Genomic DNA, 15,389 nt, shown 5'->3' on the forward strand with positions numbered 1-15,389 from the left:
TGACAGGGGAGCGGAGTACGCATGCGCAGCGAGCGGCGGGGCGGGGCTGGGCTGGGCTGAGCTGAGGTGCACGCGCCCGTCTGGGACGCCCGGGGTGACAAAACCGGTTTGAGGCTCCCGGTTTATGGCGGGCCGTGATTTACGAGGACAACGAGGCTCGGAGCAAAATGACAGTTTAAAACGCAGTCTAGCCAGAGAATGCAAGTTTAAAGAACACCGGTTTAACAACGCACGCCACACTTTTAAAATACCACCTTTTTAAACTGTTTTAATATACATTATTAAAAAAAACGCTACGAAATGAAAACGCCGACTCAGCATTCCCTCGTCCTGAACGCAACGGACAGGGTTACAAAGACATGGCGGGTGATGATCAGATGAAACAGTCTTTTAAAGTCATCTTATGTTTGGTGGATCTGGTTTCTGTACATCTAGAAAAAGTTTCCATAACTTTTTAGTCTTATGTTGATTATTGTACTGTATGGGGCTTTGACTAAAATCGGACCCTTTCATAAAGAAAATACTTCATACTCTCATTCGAAGTAGCTACCAAAATCACATCTCAATAGATTAATGAAGCGTCCTTATGCTTGGGTCTTCCAGACTGATCAGCTTCATCTGAGAAATACACACAACCTGCAGATGTTTTTGAGTCTTCATGAGTAGATTCATTGTCTCGTTTAAATTCTGCCCCCTACTCAGAAACATCTGGAAAAAATGCTATTTCCACAGACTCAGCCATGCTACAATCTGAGGGAGCCTAAACTGACACCCAAATACACAACTCTGATCGATATTTAATTAAAAATCACTGTGTTTATGAGGAATATTGTAGTAGGATGTGGGACAGGGTTGCCGTGACTAGCGTTTTCGCCTCCCACCTTTGGAAATGAAGGCCTGCCCGCACTGGCTCTGTACGCTTTGCATGTACTCCCTCCATTGCTGTTCCGCAATCTGCTTTGGATTCTCCGGTTTCCCCCACAGTCCAAAAACATGCTAAGTTGCCAAAAGCGTCCATAGGTGTGAATGTGTCTGCCATGCGATGGGTTGGCGCCCTGTCCTGGGCTATTTCTGGGCTGCCTTGTATAGAAGATGAATGTTTCATAGAAACGCGTACGTATAATTAATATAGATTGCAGCACCCCTGAATATCATAAGACATATGGAAGGGCAGTAGATGAATAGAATAGATGACCATTTAAAAAGTATGAAAAAAAAGACTGACACAAAAGTCAGTGGACAGCTATAAGAAATGAGCACCCCTCACCCACGCACCTATACCCCAAGCAGAGGGAGCCCTGCCCATCGGTAACTCTTCTGCTACACCTGCCCACTCAAGGGTCTCCCCCACTTCAGAAGCAATAGCCATGGTTGACAGTTGGGACACTTAACAGATGAGGAATGCTCTCGTAGCGAGCCCAGACATCCTGACAGCTTTGTCTGCGTGTAGTGGACGAGTTCATGGCCACTGAGCCAGTGAGTGAGTGGGTCTGAAGGAGAGGTCAGGCATCCTGGAGTGTTTGCAGCTGGGGGGGCACTTTTGTGGAGCTCCTACCTTTGGAATCCCATAGACAGATTCAGTCAAACATTTAATGTAAATGTGTGAGAAAATAGCAAACATGTCAGTATGCCCCAAGATAATATTATAAAGCAAGCATTTCCAGAGCATCCTGATAACACTCACAGAATATTCATATGTCTGTGGGCCACGTGCAGAAAGAAACTTCTTCTGATCTTCTGGAGGATTCTTTTGTTCTGAGCTGTCGCTGAGCACCTCCACGTCGAGGCCCTGGTATCTCTAAGTGTCCGTGCAGCTTCCAAAGACATAATCCAGCAGCGGGTCATGGCACGACCTGGGGTTAGCAGAACACAGGAGTAAACCTTGAGAGGATGCTGACATACACACACTCTGGGCAAGTTAGGTATGCAAGTTCACCTAACTCAGTGTCGCTAGTCTGCAGGAAGTGTCCTGTGCACAAGGAAAACATGCAGACACTCAGAGCAGGAATGATTCAAACCCCCTGCAGTGAAGACTCCCTCTCTGAATATTTTTAAACCATTGATAAAAGCATAAATTGATGTAAGAGCATTGATTGATACCTTGAGTGGAGAATCTGCTGTAGAAAGTCATTGGCCATAAATAGTAGGGGGTGGCCTTAACCTGTGGCCTAGTCATTTCCAATGGAGCCCCAGTGGTAAGTGGTACGAGGGGTCCAGCTCCTTGGCTTCTCAGCTTGGCAGTGGCTCCGCCACCTGTATCTCTGGCACAGTATTTTAATAGTGTGAGGGCAGCTATCACACCTCAGTGGATCTTGGACCTGGACTGCCCTCGTAGACAGAATAACATCCACTGACAGCGATCTGGCCAAAGAGGGGAGCAGAGCTAAAAGCGTTTTCTGTTTCCAGCCAGGGAAAGGGAGGTGCAGTGAACCCATAACTCTGGCTCAGTCAGACCCTGTGCAGGCCAGAGCCAAAAGCTGATCCTCGGTCAGATGTCATGAGAAACAATGGGTCCAGTTCTGCGAGGTTTCGGCTCGTGCCAGCTGAGTCCTCAGCACAGGCGTGAAGGGTATCAGGTGGCTGCTGTGAGACATCCTTAATAAAGTGGTCCATCATGTTGGCCGGCTGTGCTCGCTGCTGGTATCACCGTGAACCTTGTACCTACTCCCACTACACCAGCCTGACTGCACACTCTCCTTGATCCACAGAGCGGAACTGTCCAGTCACCTTCTCCTTGGGTTATTAGAAAATGGGTAATTAAGTCTTTGCCTAATGTGTGGCTCTCCAGTCACACACCAGCGTACCTGTCTTGGAGTGGCCCTTCCATGACCCTCCCCCAACACAGCTGAGAGAGGTTATTCTCTTTCTTCTGCCACCACATATAAATAAGTATGTTCTCCCTCATGCTGCTTGATAAGTGATGCAGGAGGTCTGAGAAGGCTCTGATGAAATTCTGGAGAAGCAAGATGTTTTATTGCATAATAAATAAGGGAAGCTAGGTATGAACTGGTAGGGAAAGACCACCCTTCACCTAGTGTTTCTTGACACTAACTGGCATCAGAAAGCCTGTTTGGTATCAGTCCATGCTAGTAGAACTTAGCACCCTCTGAAAGGTTCCAAACAAGCTTTGGCTTAAAACCATTCCCCTTGATTAATTTATTTTAAGAACATTCTAGTCAGGCTTTCTGGACCTCCACACCAAAGTACAGATTATAGCACAGACTTCCTGCCTGAACGGCACCACACAGATGGACCTTAACATTCCAACAGCACTTACAATGCAGATCACCGCTCCATAGTCAGCGTTTCTGCTGCACTTCTACTGAGTGAATCTATTTTAGTTAATCTTTTCAAAGGGCCTAACGTGAGATTTATTTCCCACTGATGTTGTATGTTGTATCTTGCACTGTCCTTATCTTGCACATGTCCAGCACACCAGCTGAGCAAGGTGGACAGGAAGGACAAAAGATACAGAAAAACAGAAGTCTGGAAGTTAAAGAGACAACCTTTGCAAGTGGATAGACAGGAGTAGTGAAATTCAGCAGGCCGCAGATAAATGAAAGTTCAGTCAGCGTGAGTTTTTGATCATGAAGGATAACAAACCCTTTACAGGGACTCCTCGTGTTGGGAGGTCACCCTCCCTCTCCGCACCTCTGGCAGAGCAGGAACGTCAGGGCAAATACGACTGTCATATGACTTCCTGCCAAGTAAACCAGTCACTGGACGAGGCAGGATGTGACATGCTGACATCGATCTCATGTCGTGCACTTGATGCATGTCTCAGCCCTCTGTCAGGCCTCCTGCATCTTGCTGAGAACTTCACTCGTTTTGGTAAAAGCCAGTCATTTGTAAAATAACTGAAAATCTGCCTCCCCCTTCCCCAACTACATGTGGATCGGACAATGAGAACCTGTGTTCTCCTAAGAGACAACACATGGTTAGAGCCTACCTCCCCCCCCCCCAGGCAGGAAGTGAGGGTGCTGTGGCTGACTTCGATAGGCATTCTGCCCTACTTTGTAGTCTGGTTTAATGAACTGCACCACCTGGGTTTTCCTCTCAAGTGCAGATTTGCACGCAAATTGTACATTTGTGATTTAGTGTCTTGCAGATACAGCACCTTCGGAGCCGTCGGCCGTCACTGACCAGCCGCTTTGGCAGAGAGCATCCCGAGTGGGGGGTCTGCAGGTGGGGGGCCACATGCTTCAGCTCAGACCATGCTCATCATGAAGTGTTTCATCCTGTCCCGTTGGCAGCATCAGAGACTGTGTGTCCTCATTTAGCAAACCTGACACACTGTGGACTGGTGGAACGCAGGTAAAACACGGCAGCTGACATGCCTTCAGTGTGGACAAGGCGTAAAAATGCCCCAGGAAGAATCCGCTTTGCCCAAAGGGCCATTAGATCAGCTACACTTAATGAAAAATTGCATGGCAGCTGAATCAAGCTACAGTAACCATGTATCATGGATACCAATGCTTTTGTTTCATAGTCGTTGGCTGTGGTTATCCGGCAGCAGTGATGCAGAAAGCTGAGAATGCAGAGGAAGGCACCATCATGCAGCTTCAACCCCACGCAGAAAGGAGCATGGTTTGGCTTTCAGTCTCCGTGGGATGACAGCAGCCAATAAGCTCACGTTCTTACCGCAATCTGTATTTTCAGGCCCTGCAATAGGGTTTCTGACTAATCGGTCACCTTGGATACACAAAGCAGCATAAACAAACATGCCAGCAGAGCCATAGAGCTGCGTCAGAACTATTCCTCCGAAGAGCCTTTGTTTCCCAAAGTTCCATCATAATAAAGATGTTCAATGTCACTTTAGAACTGAATGCAAACCGTATTTAAAGGCACAGCGCCTCTTTTCTTACGTCCCTGCTACACCTTCTACTAGTGGAACATGTATTGGGGATGGAGCTCAGCCTTTTTCATTGTGAGAGGGTCTGAGTTTCACGTGCTGAGCAATCAGCACCTTCCCGTTACAAGTTTACCAAGCCCCCACCTGGCAGACAGCTCTCAGGTGCAGGCTGCAGTGACACTGAAATTCACTAGATGGCAGCACTCATAAAATAACACCAGGTAACTGAAAGCTGCCTCTCGCAGTTCAGCTCCTGCCTGAACACGCTACAGGTCCAGATACTGGCTGTGACGTCAGGCAGCTTCACACTGAGCGGATTCCATGTATCCCACAAATGCTGCATTGTAAAATGACAAAAACAACAACATAAGAAATATCTGTATATTGTTTGTATTTCTGTAACAAAAAAGAAATGCTGGGGGGGGGGGGGGGGGGGCTGACAGGGCATCAGAAGAATCCATTCATCCATCCTGGGACTCTGATTCTAAGATCACGGTGAACCTGGAACGTGCCCCAAAGAGCATGGAGGCCAAGGCAAGCCGCCCCAGACAGTACGCCAGGTCCTAGGGGGACCCATGCAAACCAGGGGGGGCACACTGGCTCCACACATACTGAGCCCCGGGTGCGAATCAAAGCCACAGCCAGCCATGGTACTGAACCTCCCCATGACAGGAAGCTGTCTGTGAACCAGGCTAACTGGGAAGGTAACTGTGAAATCAGTCAATGGGACTGTGGGGGTGACATCTGCCCCGGGCTTGTGTGAAGCTCTTAGTACATGTTTACTACAATCCAAAACCGTAATACACAGGAAAAATGGTGACTTTCAGTTGCCTTTGGTGTATGTCTGTCTGTCTGTGTGTGTTTGTGTCTATGTGTGTATGTCTGTATCTTTCTGTCTGTCTGTCTGTGTGTCTGTCTCTGTTAAACCTTCTGTGGACTTTCCCACAAGCTAATTGCCCTTTTTGAGGTCAGACATATTCGTATTGTATTGGCGTATGGTCGATGTGAAGTCCTGAGAGTTATACATAGGTTTGAGAGAGAGAGAGAGAGAGAGAGAGAGAGAGAGAGAGAGAGAGAGAGAGAGCGAGAGAGAGAGAGAGACGGGGGGCAGAGAGAGAGTCAGACAGAGAGACAGTAACTGGGGTCCAGTTCAGCGTGCCTCTATCTCTCCCTTGTTCATCCTGCAGATTACTTTGACTTCAAAAAGACAATTCAGTCCATATCTAAAAGATCGGCAGTAAATAAAAGATATACTGTCATGATATACTAAAGAATACTGCCAGAACCCACGCGCATAATCTCGTGTAAAATCTCACACTGAACAATTTATGACTCCTTATAATAAGCACGACGTTATGAATAAAGAAAAGATGTGCCTTAATGCACCTGAAAACGGGCTTTACTGCTTGGGCGCTCCGCCCCCGTATTTAAATGTTTAATGTCAGCGTAGTAGCTGCTGCAGTCAGCAGTGATCCAGGCGAAAGTGCGCCTGCGGCTCGCGCAGAAGCCCTCCGGCTGTAAGCGCGGTAAGGAGCGTGAAGCCGCCACAGGTCGGTGACTTTTTCCTTTCACTGACAGTCACACTGCTTATAATTTATTGCTGTTATTATTAGCCAAAGAAGTGTGTTTTGTGTGCAATAAACATTAACAGAATGAAATGTGTAATGGTTCTAATCTATAGGCTAGTAAATAAATAAACCATAGTAAATTATCTACCATTCTGTCCACATTTCGATATGCGCAAATTTGTGTCTGTGTGCAAATACGCCGATATACAATGAAATACGTCGCTCTGAACTTTATTACATTAAATAACAATATTTTATCAATGATAGTCATGAACGTTAATAGCTCGGTAGTTATGGACATACTCATACATTATCTGTGTAGTATATAAAGTTAAGACGCTGCCCTGTTCTCCAGTTTAGTTTGGCCGATCTCAGCATTCCGCGTTGACCCCTCCGCGCCGCGATGCAGCCCCTTCCCCCAGTCGCCTTGTGCTGCATCACCCTGCTCTCCCTGCAGCAGCAGCTGCTCGCCGGGCCAGCCGGAGTCCGCCTCCACACCTACAGGTAGGAAATCGCTTGTTTCTCCTATGGCGCAACAGCTATTATAAGAAAAGTGGATGCCGAGTGAATTAGGAACCGGTACAGCTCTGAACTCTGGAATGGACAGTTTCATTACTTTTTTTATATTTTGTAGTTTTTTTATATTATAAATTCCGTTGTATGCACATTTCTTTAAGTATTCACTTTTCTTTATATTTTAAAATATATCTTCAGAAACAACACTAAAATCCTTAGACACACAGCACTATTAATACGGGCATTTAGACCCGCATTGTTTAAACGATTGGCATGCATTCGTCCTTAATTCCCCTTGTCGGATCATGAGGTACGGAGGTCCCTCCTGCTGTCGGCCTTGTCCCTCGGCGATCAGACGCGCTGGACTCACCAGCACCTGGTCGAGGTGCCGTGATTCATTCCTGGGGTCACGGACGCGCAGCGCTATTCGCAGCCGAGGGCACGGCAGAGGGACGCGGGCAAATGCGGGATCTCCAACGGAGAAACCCTCCCAAGTCGGCCTGATTATGTGCACCTTATTCACTGGCATGTAAATTATCCTCACTAAGGAGAAAGCCAAGAATTTAGTACGTGGATCTTTTTTATGCTTCAGTGAAGAAAATTATTTTGTTATAAAATATTTGGACTTTAAACTGAATAATGTGCAAGAGGGACCATTTTAAATGTAGTTACACCTACAGCCACAATCCAGATTCTCCCAGTTCACACAATGACGACTTTTCAGTCGTTCTAAACTTGAAAAGTATTTCTACAAAAAATAGACGAGAACGTACCGATGACAAACGTTTGAAATCACCTGCCAGGTATGACGATCGGTAGACAGATGTATGTTTTACGTATTTAGGGTTAAGCGCAACTATTGTCCTTTGGCTCCGTGCCATAACCTCCATAGTGCCAAATTCCCATAGTCATATAATAACAAGAATAGGATTATGTAGGTTTTAACGTATTTTACACAAGATTATTTCCTTTCATACAAGCCTTTATTGAATGTTTTAAATGTATTAAATATCCATGACTGCTGCTTGTTTTAGCTCTATAAGCCTGTGCAGTACGTATTCAGTTTGTGTTCAATTCTGGTCGCAAAGTTTGGAAATCCATTGTCGGACGCCGGGTGACGCGGTGATTGACTGCCCTCTGCTGGCCGTTAGTGATTGTGCTCCGAATTAAGTCAGATAAGACTGAGCAGTGTGGTAGTCCTGTTTTTTCCTACAGTTTAAACTTCCTCAAAGTGTGACAGGGTGGTTCCAGGTTTCAGACTGGGGTCTCGCATTGCCATAAAAGGGGCATTTTCCTGCACTTAGAACTCAAACGCTGGTCAGGCTTGTGGATCTAGTGAAGGATTAAGGGCGCATTGCTCACTCCCAGGCTGGTGATGTGGGGGTTGGAGCTTGCTATCCTGGTTGATCTCTCATTGGTCAGTCCTCAGCTACTCCCGCCTCTGCCGCTACCCTGGAGTGAGTTGGGTACAGCTTCAGGTGGCCAGGACCCCGAGGTCAGTGGTAACCTGAGAGCAATGTTTAAGTGGCCCTGTATCCGACTCCTGCCCAGGGCACCTATCCAGCAACCTCCCCCCAGGGGAAGAAAGTCCTGTCAGCCGCATCCTGGACCCAGGCAGAGTCGGCTAAACATGAGGTGACAGAGATGGATCGCCCTGCCTGAAAGCTCTCTGTAGGGAGGCGAATGCTAGCAACTGCTAGTATGCACACAAATGAGGACACACTGGTATCCGGGAATGACCCGAGGCTCGGAGTCTCAGTCCTTACAGGCTTATGGACTTCGAAGGCAATCATGTCCGATGGTGCTCATTCCAGCACTCAGTCTGACACAGATCTGCAGCTGCCTGATAAAGGATGGCGAAGGGCCGCAGTGTCTCCAGGAGAGAGGAGAGGAAGTCCAGCTGGGGATGGGATGGGGTCCACAGCAGCCCGCTGTGCTGCAGGGATCAGGAGTGGAAAGTTATTTCGTCCCTGAAACCAGTGACCTTCACAACCGTGTTTTATTGTGCTGCTCAGTAAGCTGATTATGCTCTGAAATGTTTATAAGAGGAAAATCCTGTAAATTGGATTGAAGACATCGGCCATTTGCCCGGCCTACCAGACACGGCGAGGGTAGAGGTGTGTGTTCTCCAGGCCGAACCCAGGAACAATACCCTGTAACATTGCCAGTACAGCATATTTCAAAATGGTACCCTTAACTTAAACTGCAAAATTACTATGCTAAATGTGCCACACAGGACCTGCCCTTGGGTCTTCAATGGACCAGTTAACTGATTCTCCAAGCTGAAGGGCTTCTCAGCCACTGAAGATGATTTTATCCAACCTTGTCCCACCACTGCAGCTCTCTGCAGATGTAAAACCTTTCGATTCATCTCGCTTTCCATCTCGCTGCTAGTTACAGAGGCTTTGTCATGTTTGAAGCAGACGACTATACAGTGGCATCGTTTTTATTTCTCCTTGTAGGATCTTGAGGAACTTAAGGTCTTATGTCTGGACTTATGCAAAGTTTATGGTAAAGAGCCTCACTAAACAAAAGAGAGGAATTCTGTACGGGAAGCAGTGAGGGTGTCTGTCTGCTGGGGCCGTTAAGTTAATGTGATCTCTGTAGGGAGAATGGATCTGACCCAAACTGCAGAAAACATCTCAAGTGTCAGTCTGTCCCCAGCCTAAATCCACCCATAAGTAAAAAGGCTTCTGGACTATTCCGCGCTGCACCATGGTGTCCCACAGCCTGTCATTATCCCACAGCCTGACTGGTGATCCAGCCCTGTGTGTCAGGAGGCCATAGGCAGAGCAAAAGCTCTCGGTGAAGATGGAACTTCAGTCAGAACAAAAGACCATCTTCAAATCCCTGGGGGGGGGGGGGGGGGGGGGAGGGGCTTCAGGGACAAGCTGCTATGGACTCAGCAGAGATCCAGCTGCCAGTGGCTGTAACTCATGAGAATCTCTGCCGTGGGGGCAGTGGGGGGGCGGGGGTAGACATGGATGCTTGTGAGGCTGATAACCCTGCATAAAAGGGTTATGTCACTGCATTAATTACAGTGACACATCAGTGATGATTTTACTAGAATCACAAATGGGTTTCATTCACATCGGCAAGCGACTACAGCAGAAGAGCAGATGTCAAGTCTCACAAGATAACCGTCATACAGCACATATCCAGAAAAGAGCTTAAGTATAATGATGACATAATTATACGGAATGTTAACGCTTCACACATAGTTTTTTGGCTACAATATGAAGTCTCTGTAAGCGACAATTATTAAGTGTAAACTTTTCCCCTTCAGGTTGAATTCCGAGAAAAAGCAACAGGCCCTGGAGGAGGTTGAGGACATGAAGGTGGGGCCAGTCTCCAGCCACCCCACGCCACCGCACACTCCCCTGGAAGCCAAGCGGTTGCTGTGGAGACGCCTTCTGTTCCAGAGCCCCCCGACCCAAGAGTCAGGCCACTCCCCAGCCCCGCCCCGAGTGAGGAGCCTCCGGGCGCCCAGTGGCACGCAGCGGCACAGGCGGCGGAGCAGGAGGGAGCGGCGGCAGAGCAATAGCGCCCTCAGGGGCCACCAGCACGCCCAGCTGATGCGTGTCGGCTGTGTCCTCGGTACCTGCCAGGTGCAGAACCTCAGTCACCGCCTCTACCAGCTGATTGGCCAGAGTGGCCGGGAAAGCTCCTCCCCCATAAACCCCAGGAGTCCTCACAGTTATGGATGAGCAGGAAAAACACACAGACCCCCCCCCCCACACACACAGACACACAGGCACACACACACAGACACACACAGGCACACACACACACACACACACACACACACAGGCACACAGACACACACACACACAGACACACACAAACACAGGCACACAGACACACACACACACAGGCACACAGACACACAGGCACACACACACACACACACGCACAGCAAACAAGTCACTACACATTAAATGTTTTTTTTTTGGCTCATATCTGTTTCACAGGATTTAATCACTTACTACATTTTTAACCATAAAAACATTTGTTCACTTTTAAGACACATAGTGATTTTTTTTTCTTCCGGAAGAATCAAGACACCATCAGTACTGGCAGATTTGTCCCATGGGGCGTATTTAGGGATGCCTGGTATGACTGAAATTGTTAAGCCCACTGATACCCTTTTAATTGGCCTGTCATCGAGAACCATCTCTTGATTTTGTGATCAGGCACAGCAAAAGACAACTTGCCCTGGTCCTGAGTTCTGCCCAAAAGAGCCACTTGAAAGTCCTAATCTTTTGCTGTGAGAGAGTCTGCTGGTGGGATGGGCCACTCTTTGCCACCCCAGTGCCTGATGGGTATGTGACTCTTAAGTCCATCTAACTGCACAACCACTGGCTGACGAGTCAATCCCAGAGCTTCTAGCTTCTGCTTCATTGATCAAACATACAAAGCCTTATGGGGCAATTAAATCGGGCACTTGTTGGGATTTGGGACTGTCAATGCTTCCTGCCAAAGGACCCCTCCCTCCAGATATACACCACCTCAAACAGCTACCTGCCGCCCTAACTGCCATCACCCCTGTACATGTTGATACTGCAGGAAACGTGGACAAACTGTGCATGCGGCCAGGGGAACATGTGTCACTTCAGGCACTGAATGCCGGACGGCCAGGAAAGTCCAGCCAGCCGGCTCCTGCCCGGAACCTCCCGGAATACACAGGCGATTCAGATGGCGGCCACCAGAGGACACAGGCCATTGCCACCATCATAGGAGAAAAACAAACTGAATCTGTGTTTAATGGGATTTACTTCTGCTGAGAAACAGAAATGCTGTCCACCTCATGCACCATGTTTCCTGAAATGAGCAACGCTGCACTCTCAGAAGCCGCAGACTGCCTTCAAGCCGCAGACTGCCTTCAAGATGCAGACTGCCTTCAAGCCGCAGAATGCCTTCAAGATGCAGACTGCCTTCAAGCCGCAGACTGCCTTCAAGATGCAGACTGCCTTCAAGCCGCAGACTGCCTTCTAGCCGCAGAATGCCTTCAAGCCGCAGACTGCCTTCAAGGTGCAGACCACAGGGCTGCAGCACTCAGATTCAGACATTAGCCGTTGCTTTCATGGCTGAACAGGTGTCAGTTGCGGGGAAATTTCTGAATATTTCTTTGGGCTTGCCGTCCTCTGAGGCTAACTGACAAACTAGATCAGTCAGAGCCAGGCACATGCTATAGATTTATCTTACCGATTCCACAGACCTCCCCGATTATGAAGCAGGAGAGCCAGAGTGCCTCTGTAGGATCTGTAAGACTCTTTGGAAATGTTGTCCCATTAGGCCATATAAAGACGAGTATCTGGCATGTGCGACCCTGTGATGCACCTCACAGTGCTGTGCGACCGGATGCACGGTACCTATCAGCAGTCCACACACATCTAAAGCGGAGCAGTGTGGTGAAGTGTCCAAGAAGACAGCAGTAGCCAATGGGCACAAGCTACGGACAGTCTGCAGCCTTGCTGAGGAGGGCAGCATTTCAGCGAGCCTAGAGCTCATGCTGAGTGACAGCAGCAAAACAAACAGGCAGGTGACTAATATCCACACACCCATCAAGCGCTACAGAGGCCGTAGAAATAGCTTTTAAAGCCTCATGTTTTTATCGAGGGTGTTTTTGTCCGAAAACAGCGAATGATTCCCTTGGGCAGGTGCTGTACCACAAAGTGTTAGAACATTGCTGACATTCCTGCAGGATGCAGGACTGAAAAACACTGCGGATGGCCTTTGGTTTGAAGAATCCTTAATGTGCAACTACATTTCTCCTTCTTGGCTTTGATCTGGATTTCCAGGCCATGCAGAAACAACTGCAACTCTGCTAGATCCAGAGAGCCCAGGATTCCCTCTGTAATGTAGCCCTATAGGTTCAGGTTCCTGTTTAAACGCTTTTATGGTGAAACTGGCATATTCACTTGTGAGGTCATTTTGCCAGTAGTGGTCTAACACTCATTTTTCTAACCTCGATCTCTCTAACTCACAGGAAGTGTCACAAGTTACACATTACAGCTGAATCCTTCAGCAAACATGACTGATCTGTAATGGAAATCCATTGGGTAGTAGTTGCTTAATCAGCTCTGATCTCATTTGCTTCTTTCTGCCCAGTGATAAATTGCTCAAGGTTGTTGGGCTGTAGGATTCAAGTGCGTCGACCTCCTGTCCCTCTCTGTGATGTAATGGATTCATCATGGCTTGATGATTTAAATGCTTTAAAATGCTGACAATATCTCCATCCGGCTACTTTGTAGCCGCGAGCCTTCGGACTACGTGGAGTGTGTTTGCCAGAAGTCGTGGCCTTAGTCTTGGTGCCGGTGGTTATGTGTTGGGTTAAATGCGGGGACGTCACATGTTTGTCTCACCTCTCCGTGCCCCCAGGCCAGCTACGTGGAATATTCATTTGCCCTTGGCTCACATCGATCCCCCGACCCATGCTGAGAAAAACAGATTACATCAGTCAGAATGTACCCCCCCTCCCCGGCAACCCCATCTCCATGTTCGAGGGTTTTGGGTCTGGAGAATGGGAACGCAAGGCCCCCAGTGGTCAGTCGAAGAATTGAAGTAGGCGTTTGCAGCAAACGGCAATGCATCCTGTTTATCGTGTGGTCACTCGAACAGCGTCGCCTGCAGCTTAGCGCACCAACAAGGGAACCGTGACGCAGGGGGCACGCCTCCGTGTTCCTGACCAAGGACGCATGGCGTATGGAAGCTTCTCTGTGATCAGCAGAACCTTCCGGTCATCTTCACGTCTCTGCGGATGGACAGACCACGCCGGCAATGACATATCAGCGCTGTCCTCACACCCGGCACAGCGTCTGCGGAGCTGCTGCTCTTACTGACTGCAACATTCCGGAAAGTTTTTCTTCCCAACAGCAGAACCCCAACATGCTGAGAGAAGAACAGCAAAACTCTGCTACTCTCCTGTTAGAGTGATCTCCTTGTTCAGACCTTCACACTTATTATTATCATTATTATTATTATTATTATTTAATTGTACTTTTTGCATGCTTTCCGAAAGTCAGATGTTTCCAGCAATGCAAAGCAAAGCACTTTAAAGTCAATGTGTTCTTTATTACTTGAATATAAGGTCTGTGTTATTTAATTTATAAATCAAACTTGTATTGTAAATGAATGTTTTAATAGCAATCAGTGTACTCCGAATGAGTTCGTAAATGGTATTTACATGATATTAATATATTACTCATAATATTTAATAAAACCTGCTGCATATGTGAATGTTTGTGTGATGTTCTGTATCTCACATAACCTCTGTATTACCGCTGTGCCTTACTGGGACATGCTCTCTATGCCTGAATTGCGTCCATTTGTGTGTGTATATCTCTTTAAATCATATTAGCACATCTCATCGACTGTAATAATGCGGTGTCCTTTTACATTAATGCTTGAAATGAAGTATGTTACCCTGCCAGATCTACACCCACCTTTTAATCTCAGCTGCCCGTTACCGAAGGCCTCCCTAACCTGCTGTACACTCAGTGAGCGTTTGGTGAAAGCAGGCACACTCACACACCCGACCAGCCTGTACGTGCTCTACACACCTCTGCTTTAGGACATGACTGCCCTAAACCGGCCTCTGAAGATCTGCAGAGGCCTTCCAGTGAAGTGTAATATTAATAATTAACAGCACACACGTTTGTTTACAGGGAAGTGAGCTTAATGAATGCGTGAAGAAACAGGCCCAAGCTTACAGAGGCCTGAGCAGGGCACGCGTTTGCCTAGCTGGCTCGGGTCAAACCCCTCCACTTCTATCACGAGGGCATGTACCTTTGTACTCAGTTGCGGAGGCCTCTTCCCAGGCCGTGTGGAGAAGCGGAAAACGTGCCGGTTAATGTGCCCAGGAAAGCCTTCAGCCAGCCTCACCGATTGGAGCAGGCGTGGGAGGTAGGGTGACATGTGGGAGGGTCAGGGGCGTGACGTGGGTCAGCTCTGCCACGCCACACAGGGCCCAGTAAGAGGGTGGAGGCTGTGCCAAGCCAGGATACCAACCCTCTATAAGACCCAAGGAGACACAGCCTCCCTCCCCACAACACAACTCCATCTCAAAAGATACAGTGAAAACCCAGTCCCCCACCCCAAACCTCAAAACGGCAAAATAAAAATCCTGGTCTCATCTTGTATTTATGGGACCGTAACACTTCATCTGTCAAGTCCACCGTGCTACTCTTACACGCCATCTAACATTGTGAACCAAAACCTGCGTTTTTATGCAATAAACTTTTTTTTAGACCAACAATCTTGGTAAGTACTTTAAAAAGAGAACAACCAAACGCAGTTATTCATTACGATAATTGTTAGTGATTTTCTCACAATTACACTGTGGTCTCCTGGCCAACTAGCCAAAGCTTGGTGCGGCACAGTCCCTTCCAGAAGACTGCTTTGCTTTCTCACTAAAGTTCAGCACGTAGTCACTCCTGGCGGCTCTGGAATGG

General features: G+C 47.8%; 1 protein-coding gene across 3 annotated transcripts; it reads left to right on the forward strand.

Moving 5' to 3' along the window:
• The first annotated feature begins 6,318 nt into the window (after window positions 1-6,318).
• LOC125739462 (protein ADM2-like) lies at window positions 6,319-14,158 on the forward strand. 3 transcript variants are annotated; one of them, XM_049009604.1, is made up of 3 exons: window positions 6,319-6,402; window positions 6,776-6,924; window positions 10,223-14,158. In XM_049009604.1, exons 2-3 carry the CDS (start codon window positions 6,824-6,826, stop codon window positions 10,641-10,643), a joined length of 522 nt encoding a protein of 173 aa, XP_048865561.1. In that variant the 5' UTR covers window positions 6,319-6,402; window positions 6,776-6,823; the 3' UTR covers window positions 10,644-14,158. The 3 variants fall into 3 exon arrangements, with proteins under 3 accessions (XP_048865561.1, XP_048865562.1, XP_048865560.1); XM_049009605.1 differs by having other exon boundaries at window positions 6,319-6,378; XM_049009603.1 differs by lacking the exon at window positions 6,319-6,402 and having other exon boundaries at window positions 6,536-6,924.
• The last annotated feature ends 1,231 nt before the right edge of the window (window positions 14,159-15,389 follow it).

The sequence above is a fragment of the Brienomyrus brachyistius genome, chromosome 3, assembly GCF_023856365.1.
Source record: "Brienomyrus brachyistius isolate T26 chromosome 3, BBRACH_0.4, whole genome shotgun sequence".
NCBI lineage: Eukaryota > Metazoa > Chordata > Actinopteri > Osteoglossiformes > Mormyridae > Brienomyrus > Brienomyrus brachyistius.

Excerpts from the sequence above, each read along its gene's own strand:
- LOC125739462 (XM_049009604.1), top strand. The coding sequence starts at position 6,824 with ATGCAGCCCCTTCCCCCAGTCGCCTTGTGCTGCATCACCCTGCTCTCC. Across the intron at positions 6,925-10,222 it reads GTCCGCCTCCACACCTACAG|GTTGAATTCCGAGAAAAAGC; the intron begins GTAGGAAATCGC and ends TTTCCCCTTCAG.